The sequence below is a fragment of the Theropithecus gelada genome, chromosome 14 (assembly GCF_003255815.1).
Source record: "Theropithecus gelada isolate Dixy chromosome 14, Tgel_1.0, whole genome shotgun sequence".
In the NCBI taxonomy this organism is placed as follows: Eukaryota; Metazoa; Chordata; class Mammalia; order Primates; family Cercopithecidae; genus Theropithecus; species Theropithecus gelada.
Window position 1 is genome coordinate 37,031,374 of NC_037682.1, and position 15,166 is coordinate 37,046,539.

Below are 15,166 nucleotides of genomic sequence, written 5' to 3' on the forward strand. Positions count from 1 at the left end.
CAACCATATTGTTCTCCAGACTTTTTTTCGAATTCTGATTTCCCTGTAGGATTGTTCAGATTTAAATAAAGCCTGTAAAGCAGAAGTAGTAAACAAGCCTGGGTACTAAAGTTAAATATTACAGAGGTAGATAAAATAAGTCTGAGGAAAATTCACGTATTTAATTCTTATCTATTTTGCCCGTGCAGTTATGCTATTTCATTCACTTGGATTCACCAACCAAAAATTTGTAACCATAGTGGAGAATCTTTTTTCTGTATTTGAAAAAAGTGCACTGAGCAAATTAATAGTATAAATATTATTTCAAGGATAACTATTTAAGAGAATATTTATTTCTATGTACGGTTAATCAACATGCCCCCTTCCATACCCCATGTGCCCTTTGACTAATTATCTCCAACTCATCTTTCAGGTCACAATTCAAGTATCATGTTCTCATACCTCATTTCTGACAATGGATGAAATCCTTACTAGATGCTCTTACAGTACCATATACGACCTGTTTGTAGTATTTACCACTGTGTCCATTTTATATTGATTTTTGTGGTTATAACTAACATAATTTTCCTCTACTAAACTCTATAGGACATGTATTGTGGGCCATGTATATTGTACTTACCTTTGCTTTTCTAATGACAAGTGCAGTACTTGCTGAATTACTGAATAAATCAGAAGTACATATTACTATAAAAAGTTGACATGTGAATTATGAATCAATCTCATCAATTTGTTAAAGAATCTTCTACCAAGTACTCTTTCCTTAAATAAACTTATACCCTTATTACAGTTATAATATCTTTGTAACAACATTAAGGGAGCATTGATTTTATTATATTAAATAGATAGTTTTCTATTACAAATAGACTTGGCTGAATTATTTTGATTAGCTCAACTAAAAAATACAAGATTGTAATAAGAGACTTTATTACTTACAAAAGGCATTGTGAGCTATTATTAAAATAAATACAATTGACATGAAATACAAGTTTTGTGAAACAACTCTTTGTAAGGATTTTACATGTTTACCTTGAGATATACAAACAAAATGGCCCATATCATACGGAAAAATCCCTTTAAAATAATAGACTATAATTTGAAAGATGAAATTTTATCAATATAACACATATTTAAACTAATATTTTAAAATTTAAAATTTGTAAAAAGCGTACATTTGAGAAAGCTATAGTAATTATTCACAAGTAAGGACATTAAAATTCATTCCATAATCATCATTATTTGAGCCAGAGAAAGACTGATGCAAATTGGAATATCTAAATTCAAAATTTAGGACATGCAGATATGATTATAATATCTTTCTCTTTGGCAGCTTGAGTTTACATATTTAAATAAACCCAACTATTATTTTTTAAAAATGTTCCTGGCCAGAGGAAGGATTGCATTTCAAGAATCCAATATGATGCAAAGATTAACACGTTTCCAGTCTTGAGGTGCTGCTGCTCCCTGAGTGTAACTTTCTCTGTCATGTATTTCCTACAGTTTCTTTTTGAGGGAAAAAAAATGCTAAATGCTATCAATTTTCAGACTGTCCCACACTTAAACCTATATTAAGACATTCAGGAACACAACATGAGTAAAGATTAGAGAAATTGTGAGAAAAAATTTGAAGAATAAGATGATTGTAACTTATAATTTGACAGCTGCTCTAAGCTTGGCTGAGCGCCCTCTGGGGTTATCTTGTACATCCTGATCTTGTGGACTAAGTACCTTCTTGTGTATCAATTCCCACATTAAAGGAGTTCTTCTCATAGAGACTTCTTCTGTGTTTTTGTGACCAGAACCCAACTGCGATGTTTTCATCACTTGCTGTCTAACACTTAGGTTAAATCTTTCTGTCATGCTTATTCCAAGCAAAAATCTTTTGATGATGCGATCCTCTAGTGAATGGAAGGAGAGGGCAACAAGACGACCACCAGGTCTCAGAAACTTCTGAGCTGTCTTCAGTCCTGTGTAGAGTTCATTGAGCTCATTGTTCACAAATATGCGAAGAGCCTGGAAAGTCTTGGTGGCAATATGGGTAGATCGCTGTAGTAAGTCTTTCCGTGCATAAATAGCAGAGGGAGGAAATGCACCTGGGAACACATTTTGTAAAGATAGGAAAAGAAGACCGGTAATATTAATATTTTTCACTGTAAATCTAATGAATTGCGTAGTTGTGTGCATATTTAGTGAACTAAGTTTTCTTAGAAAATTGTGGTGGCATTTCATTCATACTTTCCCCTATTATTCCCAAGCATTCTTCCAAGGTTTAAAACTATGTGGCAAAAAAAACCTTTCATAACTCATAAGGATAATTGGAATTTAATAAGGAGCACAGAAAGAGAAATGGTGGACACATATTTAAAGAAATGATAACAAAATCCTTCTCAAATTTGGTGAAAAACATTAACTCAAAGATGGCTCAATGAACCACAAATATAATAAACCAAAAAAGGCTGCACATAGGCACATCATAAAACTACTATAGCCAAAGATAAAAACAAAAAAAAATCATGCCAACAGAAAAGAAAATTCATTACATAAAGAAGAACAAAAATATTATTAACAGCTAAATTTTTATGAGCACACTGGAGGCCAGAGGATAGTGGAATAACATAAACAGTGTTGAGAAGAAAACTGTTTACCATGAAGGCTAAGTCTACTAAGATATTTATTCAAAAATAAAGGTTCGAAGACATTTTAAAAGAAATAAAAAGTGAGACAATCCACTGTGAACAGGTCTGCATTCAAAAAATTGAAAGGAAATACGTTAAGCTGAAATAAAATGAGGGCAGGTGATCATTTGGATACACAGATGAGAATGAAGTGATAAGGCCATAGGTGTAAAACATTTTTGAAATAAATTAAAGACTTATATAAATGGAAAACTACTGAATGTTCAAAGATCGGAACACTTAACTACTGTATGTTCAAAGATTGGAAGATGGCAATACTACCCAAACTGATCTAAGATTCAACGTAATCTCTATCAGAATTCCAGCTGACTTCTTTGTACAAATTAACAAGCTGATTTTAAAATTCATATGAAATTACAAGGCATCCAGAACAGCCCAAATAATCTTGGAAAAAAAAGAATAAAGTAGCAGGACTTACATTTATGAATTTGAAAGCTTACTACAAAGCAATGATAAGACAGTGTGGTACTGGCAAAGCAGTAGATATAGAGGAAAATAGAACGTAATTGACAGTCAAGAAATAAACCCATACCTATACAGTCAACTAATGTTTGACAAGAGTGCCAAGACCATTCAATTGGGAAAAGTCTTTTGAACAAACAATGCTGAAAAAATTGGATAGCCACACGTAAAAGAATGTAATTAGACTCTTACATCACACACAAAAACAAACTCAAAATGGATCAAAGACCTAACTGTAAAAATACAAAGTATAAAAATCTTAGAATAAAACATAAGGCTAAATCTTCATGACTTTGAANTTTTTTTTTTTTTTTTTGAGACGGAGTCTCGCTGTGTCTCCCAGGCTGGAGTGCAGTGGCGTGATCTCGGCTCACTGCAAGCTCCGCCTCCCGGGTTCACGCCATTCTCCCGCCTCAGCCTCCCAAGTAGCTGAGACTACAGGCGCCCGCCACCACGCCCGGCTAGTTTTTTGTATTTTTTTTTAGTAGAGACGGGGTTTCACCATGTTAGCCAGGATGGTCTCGATCTCTTGACCTCGTGATCCACCCGCCTCGGCCTCCCAAAGTGCTGGGATTACAGGCTTGAGCCACCACGCCCGGCCAAAAGATTCTTACATATGACACCAAAATTGTGAACAACAAAAGAAAAATATAGATAAATTGGACTTCATCAAAATTAAAAACTTTTCTCATTCAAATGACACCATCAAGAAATGAAAGACAAGTCAGAGAATGGGAAAATATTTGCAAATCATAAGTCTAATAAGGGACATATATCTAGAATATATAAAAGAAGTAAACTGCAGAATACATGTATATTATTTATATCATATTTTAAAACATGCATATCAAAATAGATATGTTCCATCTACTTCAATAATTGAGATAAGCAAAAATTACTAATTTCTAAATAAACCCATAAATATAATTTTCCTTAAGCTTATAACCACTGGCACACAAACAAGTTATTAAAGTATAATGTTCAATAGATTTATACACAAATTTTTCCTTGATTTTGAACCATATTCCTGAAGAGTATTATCCCGTAGAGAAGCAATGTTTCTAGTACAAATTTGTTCTTAATGAACATCTCAGAAGATAACTTCAATCTTGGCATTTTAATCTCCTTAGCATGTTTCTTAAAGAAAAGTTAATTATACAAGGCTGGCACCTTAGTTCACATTTCAGTAATCTGAACACCTAGTAGTAAAGTTCAGACATAGCAGATTAATCTTCTATGGGAACTAAATCAGAGAAGGAGAGAAATCTTGCATGTATCCGAGACCTGAGAACCTGGTGGTTTAAAGTAAACCAAATTGGTGTGATGGTTCTCCCTTTCCTCTACAAGAATTACTTTGCCAAAAGTGTAGAGAATGTTAGACACTAGGGGATTTATCTTCCAACAACGAGGTCTCTCAGGAACATGAAGTCAACATCAAAACTGAAGAGGAAGGTCAGCTTCTTACCACTTGCTATTCAATTCCTCCATTTTCCTGATAGAGTATGGGTCACTGGGAAATGTGTTTCAGAGTATTCTAAGAATCTGAACAAACATGCAACTACTTACATTTTGAAGCCTGGACTCAGAGGAAGTGTCAGAAAGGTTGCATTCCTTTTTTTATTTATTTACTGTTATTTTTATTATACTTTAAGTTCTAGGGTATATGTGCACAATGTGCAGGTTTGTTACATATGTATATATGTGCCACGTTGGTGTACTGCACCCATTAACTCATCATTTACATTAGGTATATCTCCTAATACTATCCCTCCCCCATCTCCGCACCCCACGACAGGCCCTGGTGTGTGATGTTCCCCTTCCTGTGTCCAAGTGTTCTCATTGTTCAATTCCCACCTATGAGTGAGAACATGCGGTGTTTGGTTTTCTGTTCTTGCGATAGTTTGCTGAGAATGACGGTTGCCAGCAGCATCCATGTCCCTACAAAAGACAAGAACTCATCCTTTTTTATGGCTGTATAGTATTCCGTGGTGTATACGTGCCACATTTTCTTAATCCAGTCTGTCATTGATGGACATTTGCGTTGGTTCCAAGTCTTTGCTATTGGGATTAGTGCCGCAATAAACATACCTGTGCATGTGTCTTTATAGCAGCATGATTTATAATCCTTCGGGTATATACCCAGTAATGGGATGGCTGGGTCAAATGGTATTTCTAGTTCTAGATCCTTGAGGAATTGCCACACTGTCTTCCACAATGGTTGAACTAGTTTACAGTCCCACCAACAGTGTAAAAGTGTTCGTATTCCTCCACATCCTCTCCAGCACCTGTTGTTTCCGACTTTTTAATGATCGTCATTCTAACTGGTGTGAGATGGTATCTCATTGTGGTTTTGATTTGCATTTCTCTGATGGCCAGTGATGATGAGCATTTTTTCATGTGTCTGTTGGCTGTATGAATGTCTTCTTTTGAGAAATGTCTGTTCATATCCTTCACCCACTTTTTGATGGGGTTGTCTTTTTGTTGTAAATTTGTTTGAGTTCTTTGTAGGTTCTGGATATTAGCCCTCTGTCAGATAAGCAGATTGCAAAACTTTTCTCCCATTCTGTAGGTTGCCTGTTCACTCTGACAGTAGTTTCTTTTGCTGCGCAGAACCTCTTCAGTTTAATTAGATCCCATTTGTTAACTGTGGCTTTTGTTGCCATTGCTTTTGGTGTTTTAGACATGAAGTCCTTGCCCATGCCTATGTCCTGAATGGTATTGCCTAGGTTTTCCTCTAGGGTTTTTATGGTTTTAGGTCTAACATTTTAGTCTCTAATCCATCTTGAATTAATTTTTGTATAAGGTGTAAGGAAGGGATCCAGTTTCAGCTTTCTACATATGGCTACCCAGTTTTCCCAGCACCATTTATTAAATAGGGAATCCTTTCCCCATTTCTTGTTTTTGTCAGGTTTGTCAAAGATCAGATCATTGTAGATGTGTGGTATTATTTCTGAGGACTCTGTTCTGTACCATTGGTCTATATCTCCGTCTTGGTACCAGCTGCATTCTTGAAGACCTTGCATAATTCAAATTTTGCATAATTCTAAACTACTTTTCTCAAAGAAGAAATGTAATATAAAATACATTTTAATGTACACATGTTTTCATGTAAAATAGGAAGTAAACATTCATAGAGCACATAATAAGTACTGTAGGATATTTTTGCTATATATATACTTTTTTAATTTCTTAGCATTATCTCTAACATTTTGCATAAATTAAAAGCATGGTTCAACATAACTGCTTAACTTTCTTGACATTTTAATGCAGAATTTCTTAATTCATAAAATAATAGAAAGGCAGAAAGCTCAATAAATGTTTGCATACTATTGTCAGCAAATATGTTTTTTAAAATTAATGAAAATGGAATGTTTCATAATAAAACCAAAAAAACAACAAAAAATGTCTGAAATCACCACGTAGTTCTAACATAAACAACAGCATTGGTTAATTTGACATTAAAGTTTGTTAGACATTTTGGCTTACTAGCTAAAATAGCACCTTCTTGTGGCAGAAGGATGGACATAATTTATAATTCATTTAGTTAGCTAGCTGTGAAACTATGACATTCCTAATTCCTTTCATTTGATGAAATCTATTTTCAAAGCATTCACCCAAAGTGAGATTTTATTAGTATTTTATATTACACAATTTCAAGTTTATATAAATCATGTTCACATTAAGTATATCCCCTAGTATATATGAATCTGCAGCTGACAAAACCACTGCAATCAGACAAGCTTTTCTTTATAAGATCTAATTTGGCCTTGCCAATGTCATAAAGTCATGCAGAATGGACATAGCAACTCTCAGCTATATTTGGGAATAGATGGTCTTCAGGATAATAGGGGAACCTTAATTTATGAAGCTTTCCTTCTGGGGCTTTCTTACTCTTATTTGGGGAATTCTGACCTGGATTATATCTGATGGATTTCCTGGAAGGTATTTCTAGATGTGGTCTTGTCAACCTCGCTAAATCTCATCTTTAGGGACCAAGAGATGACAAGAGGTCTGCAATGAGCAATGTGTTTTGTGGAGCTTTTTCGGTACTTCTCTGGGGGGATCAAAGGCACACATCTTCCCTTATTTTAGATAGGTTAAATTTCCAGGGCCATCTTTCCTTTATACTGGTACCTCATGTCTCTAATTTTTAGGAAGAAAGGTTGTCAAAGCAGATCGTGTAAAATGAAATTAAAAAGAAACAAAAGAACATAAACAGCATATGATGCTGGGCACGATGGCTCATGCTTGTAATCCCTTTAGGAGGGAGGGATTTGGGAGCACTTTGGGAGGCTAACGCAGGCAGATGGCTTGAGACCAGGAGTTCAAGACCAATCTTGGGCAACATGGTGAAACCCTGTCTCTCAAAAACAAAAACAAAAACAAAAACAAAAAAACCAAAAAAACAAAATAAACAATAAAAACACCTACAATTTAGCCAGGCATGGTGGTGCATGCCTGTAGTCCCAACTACTCCAGAGGCTGAGGCAGGAGGATCATCTGAGTCTGGTGAGGTTGAGACTGCAGTGAGCCATGATTGCACCACTGCATTCCAGCCTGGGCAACAAAGTGAGACCCTGTTTCAAAATACATAAAAATAAAATGGCATGTGATAATGGAAATTACAGTAGTAAGAACAAAACATCAACTGGCAATGGGACACATGGATAAGAAAAAACAATCCAACCATAAAGGATTAGCAAGGTTCTATGAATTATTAAGCTTAAAGACAATAAAAGTCCTGTGCCTCTGAAGAAGCAAAAATGGTTTTCTTGTGAAAGTCACTGTTCAGAGAGCAAGGAACAGAGTTATCTTAGGAATGCACAAACTATGTAAGAACAGCTGGCTCCTGATTTAATCAAGAAAACAAGATTAAAAAAAAACTAACAGATTCAATGCCTACTCTTATGCTGGACTCTGAATTAGGCCACAGGGAGAAAAATATTAGTAAGACAGAAAAATGGTCCCTGCCTTCGAGGAGCTCACTGTTTTGCAATTCTTCACTTCCTTCTCATCCCTCATATACTGCTATCAGAAATAGAAACTTGTTGTTCTGCTTTTTCGTCTGCTGAGTTTCACCACAGAGTCTAGTATGGCTAATTCATCTGATTAAGGAATAGAGTAGGTAAGGTGGAAAATCACAATTTGTGTCATTAGGTTTGATGATGAGAGAAAACCTCCTTTTTGTGTGTTATAGTCCATGAATGGACTTAGTTAACCTAGTACCAATGTATATGAAAATAGGTGTGCTTACCCCTAGTAGAGCACTTACTATACTCTTCTGTAATTACTCATTTACTTGTTTATCTCACTCATTTGACTCCGATCTCCTTGTGAATAAGAACCATTTCATGTTTACTCTTATAACCCTAGTACTTGACAGAGAAGCTTGTGATTCTTAATTCTGACTGTACATCACAGTCACCTGTGGTGCTTTTGACAAAAATGCCTGGCTCCACTCCAGATCTACTGAATCAGTTTCAGGGTTTATTACTCAGGAATCACTACTTTTAAAAAGCTTCACAGAGAATTTTGACATGCAGCCAAGATTAAAAACTACTTTAGAAAACACTCAATAAATGTTTGTTGAGAAGATAATGAATAGATAATAAACTTAAAAAATGGTAAAAATCCAGGATCATTAGTGCAGTTTCATTCACATCATCGGGTGTGTACGCCCTGTGTGCCAAGCCTGTATATTAAACCTATGTGCCCAAAACTTATGTATAAGGCCTGTGTGTGTCTTTCACACCTATGTACTCAAAGCTTATATATATAACCTGTGTATCCAAGACCTATGTCTTCCTCAGCCTAGAGGGTGGAGTTTAAGGAACATGGCTGTGCTTTGGTCAAGGATAGGCCGAGGTAGGATGTTTACATCCTGCATTACTCAGTGAGTTCAGGGAAAACGCGTATAACTCCACTTGTTATCACAGCCATGTAGCCGTAACATGGGAAGGCCATCACTTGGTTCTATGCCAATATTATCTGTAAAAGGTATAATTGCCCTGTTGATACTGTGCAGGTGTAGGCACCCAGAGAAAGATAGAGAGAGTCAGAGCTATCCATCCTTGCAGACGGACAGAGGGGGGCCAGGACAAAGCTCGGCTCACTTGTGCCCAGAGAGAGAAAGAGTTAAGCTGCTGACCCTGAAGCCAAGGGAGAGTCAGCCATGCAGCTGCAGGCATGGGGGCAGCAGGAGCCACAGAGCTGGAGCAAACAGCTGAAATAAAGGCGAACAGTGTAGAGTGCAAGTATAAGAAAGCTATCGGGCTGGGCGCGGTGGCTCAAGCCTGTAATCCCAGCACTTTGGGAGGCCGAGACGGGCGGATCACAAGGTCAGGAGATCGAGACCATCCTGGCTAACACGGTGAAACCCCGTCTCTACTAAAAAATACAAAAAACTAGCCGGGCGAGGTGGTGGGTGCCTGTAATCCCAGCTACTTGGGAGGCTGAGGCAGGAGAATGGCGTAAACCCGGGAGGCGGAGCTTGCAGTGAGCTGAGATCCGGCCACTGCACTCTAGCCTGGGCGACAGAGCTAGACTCCGTCTCAAAAAAAAAAAAAAAAAAAAAAAAAAAAAAAAAAAAAAAGAAAGCTATCGATGAGAGCTGCTGCTAAATAAAATCATCTTTCACCTGCCTATGGCCCCGAGTAGTCTTTCTGCTTATCCACCCACTCCCTTCAGATCTCAACATGACATTTGGTGTAGTCGTGAACCTGACAGGGTGGGTCTATAAAGAGCATAATATTCAGTCATATCAGTAAGTGACTAAATGAGCAGCATCATAATTTTTGTCACAAAAAGCATTATGAAAATACTTTTTAAATGTCATGATATAGGTCCAGTCCATGTGATCATGGGAACCAAAGTATGATTTTTGTTGGAGCAAGTGAACTCTCAAATTTGCCAGCAATTTCACCGTCTCAATATAACTGATTGCATGCACTTAATTATACCTGATAATGATTGAGAACATACTTAATTAATCAATTATTTGTACATGCAACGGAGCACCTGCAAATAATTTTAACCTCAGAAAATCCAAGCGTGGAAGCCTTTATTACCTGACATAGGGGAAATGTGCAAGGTGAACTTTAGTTTTGCATATTTCTTTTGCAGAATAAAATGAGACATGATAATATAATGTTAAAATTTCGAAATTTAAATTTTAAAAAGTCCTCAATATCTTCAGTGATTTAAGTTCAAGTTTTTCCCCAAAGATTAATGTACAATATTGTTGAGATTTTATATAAACTTTTTTCACTTAACAACTATAAAATCCTAAACCACAAATTTTCTCAATTCTTCAAAAGAGCAGAACTGTTTTCCTCCTTATACTTTAAAATAGAAAAATTTCTTAGTAAAACTGACTACAAAAGGAAATTAAAGGCTAAGGAACATTTAATGGGAAGATGTTTTCATGTTAAATACACTTTCAAAAGAAAGCATACACTAAACCCAGCATGGGAACAAGTTCTAATTTCAATACAATTTTGAGACATTATTTGGCACTTACTTCTCTCACAGTAATGCTGGGAAAATTCATGACATAAGGGATTGATCCTAGCTGTGAAAGAAAATTGTTAAAGAGTTCTGCCTTATTAGAGGCACTCCATTCTCACATTGCAGATCAGGTTTGTTGATGGTGGTGTATTTTAAGACTCCTGACAGTTTGATATCCTTTCTGTTTTCTTTGTCTCACATCAGCAAATTCTGATGCCTCTCTATCTAGGATATATCCAGAACCCCACCACTTCTTACCAGCTCTACCACTATGACCCTAGTCCAAGCCATCATCATCTTTTCCACACATCCACCACCAGACTGATCCTTTTAAATACAAAAATTAATCATGTCAACACCTCCAACATCCCCTGACCTTGCTCTTCACTGAACCTTGGCATGGTCCCGCCTAAGTCCTTTGACCTGTACTTAGAAGATCTACCTTCATAGCCCTGGGTAGCTTACTCCCTACTTTATTCAAGTATCTTTTCAAATACTACATAATTCAAAAGGCAGTCTCTAACTATGCTTATGAAAAACAGCACCATGTCACTAATCCCCTTACCTTGGTTTAATTTTCTTTGTAATACCTTATCAGAAACAAATATTTATTTCTTTGCCATCTGTCTTCCTCTACTAGAATACAGACTCAGGGAAAATAGAGACTGTATTCACTGCTATAAAACCTTTGCACCAAGAACAGTTGGTGGATTGAAAGAATGACTACATTTGTACTTCCAAGTTATAAACATAGTCATTGTTTAGAAAAAAGAAAAAAGAAAAAAAAAAAAAAAGAAAGCCAAAGGAAATATTATCATTTGTATATGAAGTCAACAGTTAATGTCACTACTCTTTACATTCTACCTCAAGAGGCAACCAAAAGGCATACTTCCTTTATTTCTTCATACACATGTATGAAAAAATATATATATATGAGTATATGTGCATATATAAAAAATATAAGCATATATTTATAAGATGAGAATCATCTGTAAAATAATCTACAACTTAGTTTACTTATCTTTACAAATAATTTCAGTTGTATAAATGCATTATAATTCTTTTTGTTTGTTCATTTAACAAATGTTTGTAGTGTCAAGTACCAGCCAACTGGAAACACAATAGTAAATAAGATAGAAGTGGTCTCTGGTGGAGCTCACGTTGTCACCACAGCAGGAACATTTAGGATGGTTTTTATTTTTTCCATCACACACAAAAAATGATGCAATAAACAGGTGAACTGTACATTTTAAAATTCTACATAGCAGAAAAACTCTACAAAGTAAAATGAGAGTCACAGTCTGGGAAAAATATTTGCAACTGTACGTGAATCTTACATGTCTCTTGGAGCTGTTAGGTCAAAGGGTAGTTATGCCCACTTAAATTTGGATCAATATTTCCAAATATACTCTCTAAATAGATTATACCAATTCACTTCCTTCAATAGTATATGAGAGAGTCCTTCTCCTCACACCCTTACCAGTACTAGAAGCTATCACTCTTTAATTCTGATAGTAGGTCTATCAGATAGATAGTCTGATAGTAGGTAAGTCTTAGCTTACTACTGTTTTAATTTTCATTTCTTTGGTAATTAGTAAGGTTGGACATCTTTTCAAATCTAATAGCCAGTTGATTCCAGCTAGAAATTGCTTGAACAAATCCTTTGTCCATTTTCTTGATGTGATGTTGGTCTCTGCTTTATTGATTTGGAAGAGCTGTTTATAAAATAAGGATATTAACCCTTTGTCAACTATTTATATAGTTGAAAATATTTTTTCCTGAACTGTGAATGTCTTTTAATTTTGTAGAGTTTCTGCCATTCAAAAATTAAACATTTTTATACAGACTTTTTTTATAGTAGTTTTAGGCTTTATTAAATTTAGGAAGGCTTTCCCCACTCTAAGATTACAGATATAATCAACTCTATTTTTTTATGTATTTCTGGTTTTATTTCTTACATTTGAATATTTAATCCACACAAAATTTGTTTTTTAGTATATGAGGTTCAAATCTAACTTTTTTTTTTTTAAAAATGACATAGTCAACTATCCTATTTATTAAGCAGTACATTCCTTTTGTACCGATGTGAAGTACCCTCTTGATCATATACTACATTTCTATACATAGATGGATCTGCTTCTGGATTTTCAATTGCATTCCATTGATGCATTTCTTCTATTTTTCTGCAAATACCAGGTTATTTTAATTATTACTAAATATTTCTTCCAGTAAGTTTTGCTATCAGGTGGGACAACCTTCTCCCTATCATCTTCTCCGCCACCAGCCCACAATCATCTTTCAACATTCTTTTCAAAATTATCTTGGGTATTCCAATATATTTATTGCTCCAAATTAAATTCAGAATCAAAGTATATAAAAATAAAAATTTTGATTGGAATTATAGTAAGTGGGTAAATTTATTTATGTAAAATTTAATTATAATGTTGAAGCAATGCATCCAGGGAACATAGTATTTCCATTAATATTTTATGTGTCTGTTATTGAAGTTTAATAGTTGTCTTCACTTAAGTCTTGGTCATGTTATGTGCAAGCACTATGTTTATGCATATACATTGTATTCACTCCTATGAAAAAGCATAAAAAATGACAATACTTCTGCTAATAAAACATTGTGTAATGGAAATGTTGCTGACCTTCAGAGAAAGGGCTCTAAGTTCAATTTTTCAGATCACTCACTTTTTCTATGGCTATTTGATGTGGGGTAAAACACTTTACTTCTGAGTTTCTCCATTCTAGGATGAAATCATAACACTTCTCACAGGATTATTGTGAAAATCAGGTTAAAAAATGTTCAGAAGCATTTAGTGCATACTTGGCATAAAGTAGTCATTTTATGAGTGGCATAATACAGTTACTTACTCTTCTCAGTTGTAAAATGGAGTAGGTAGGAAGGGGATTTGATATGTTAACTTAAAGGTTCTGCCAAGCTTATTCCAGTTTCAGCCTGGACTAAAGACAGTGGGTAAGATAAAGGGTTATTGAAAACCCCTGAAGCATCTGAGTAATGCTTATTCAAGTTAGGTATTGGACTAAAAGATTTCAGCATCTGAAATGAAGTATAAAATTTTCCTATGTATACAATAATGGAACATTCTCGAATTTACAAAGTAGTACTTAGGTTCTAAAAATATAAAGACTTAGAATGACTTAAGTATGAAAAAAATTGTCGTTAAAAAAAAAATGTAGGCCGGGCGTGGTGGCTCACGCCTGTAATCCCAGCACTTTGGGAGGCCGAGGCGGGCGGATCACTAGGTCAGGAGATCTAGACCATCCTGGCTAACCCGGTGAAACCCGTCTCTACTAAAAATACAAAAAATTAGCAGGGCGTGGTGGTGGGCGCCTGTGGTCCCAGCTACTCGGGAGGCTGAGGCAGGAGAACGGCGTGAACCCAGGAGGTGGAGCTTGCAGTGAGCAGGGATCGCGCCTCTGCACTCCAGCCTGGGTGAGAGCGCGACTCCGTCTCAAACAAACAAACAAACTAACAAACAAAAATGTTACTTTTATCCTATTTAGTAACTGATGCTAAGGATTTTAACAGACCAAATTTCATCAGCCTAAACCTTCCAGGCTGTATTTAAACCATCTAGTCAGAAGTTTATTTTCCATAATTAAACTTCTAGATTTCTCTTGCCACCTGAGTTATACAACTTGTATTTGGGCATTTTAAGAATGCATTTTTGTTTTTTCTCTATTCTTTTTTTACTTCTGTGCCTAGTTTTCATAGAGCACCTTTCTGCACAGGTATTTTTTTTTTATACTAAGAAACAGGGTCTCACTATCACCCAAGCTGAAGTGCAATGGCATGACATAGCTCACACTGCAGCCTTGAACCCTGGGATCAAGTGATCCTCCATTTTAGCCCCCTGAATAGCTGGGACTATAGGTGAGCACCACCACACCCAGCTAATTTTTAAATTTTTGTGTAGAGATAGGGTCTTTCTATGTTGCCTAGGCTAGTCTTGAGCTCCTGAGCTCAAGTGCTATTCCTCCTACCTTGGCTGCCCAAAGTGCTGTGATTATAGGAGTGAGCCAGCAAGCCTAGCCTTACTTTTTAAGCATGTTCTACAAGGCTAAAATATATTGGAGTGATTTTAAACCACTCCCTTTGTTTTCACAGGTTAAAAAAAAAAACAAACTATTTATTTAGTAACTGAATTGCATCTGAGGTTACCCAGAAATTGTATAGACTAAAAAAGTGTATTACCCGCAACGTACTAAACACTGGGGATTAAAACATTTCTGAATACATAGTCCTTGCTCTCATGAAATTCAAACCTAATGAAAAGAATGATATGTAAATATTGTGATAAGTGCTATAAAGAATTTTACATGCTCTTATGAGAGTGAAGAAGAAAGAGAGAAGAACATTGACCCTGTATCGCACAGCATTTTCCAAACTTCAATCCCCAACCAAATACCAGTGTATCTGTTGTCAAGTAAGTTTGGGAAATGCAACATGTTACACTCCTTTTTCCAGGATTCAC

General features: G+C 35.8%; 1 protein-coding gene across 2 annotated transcripts in view; it reads right to left on the reverse strand.

Annotated features, from left to right (window-relative positions):
- Positions 1-846: 846 nt before the first annotated feature.
- The window catches only part of METTL15 (methyltransferase like 15), a 223,070-nt gene continuing 208,750 nt past the window's right edge, over positions 847-15,166 (reverse strand). Inside the window, exon 7 of one of the 2 annotated variants that reach the window (XM_025357718.1) lies at positions 847-2,090. In XM_025357718.1, coding sequence (XP_025213503.1) covers positions 1,985-2,090 — 106 coding nt within the window. In that variant the 3' untranslated portion in view covers positions 847-1,984. The remainder of the gene's footprint in view (positions 2,091-15,166) is intronic. The other variant, XM_025357717.1, reaches the window with a different exon arrangement.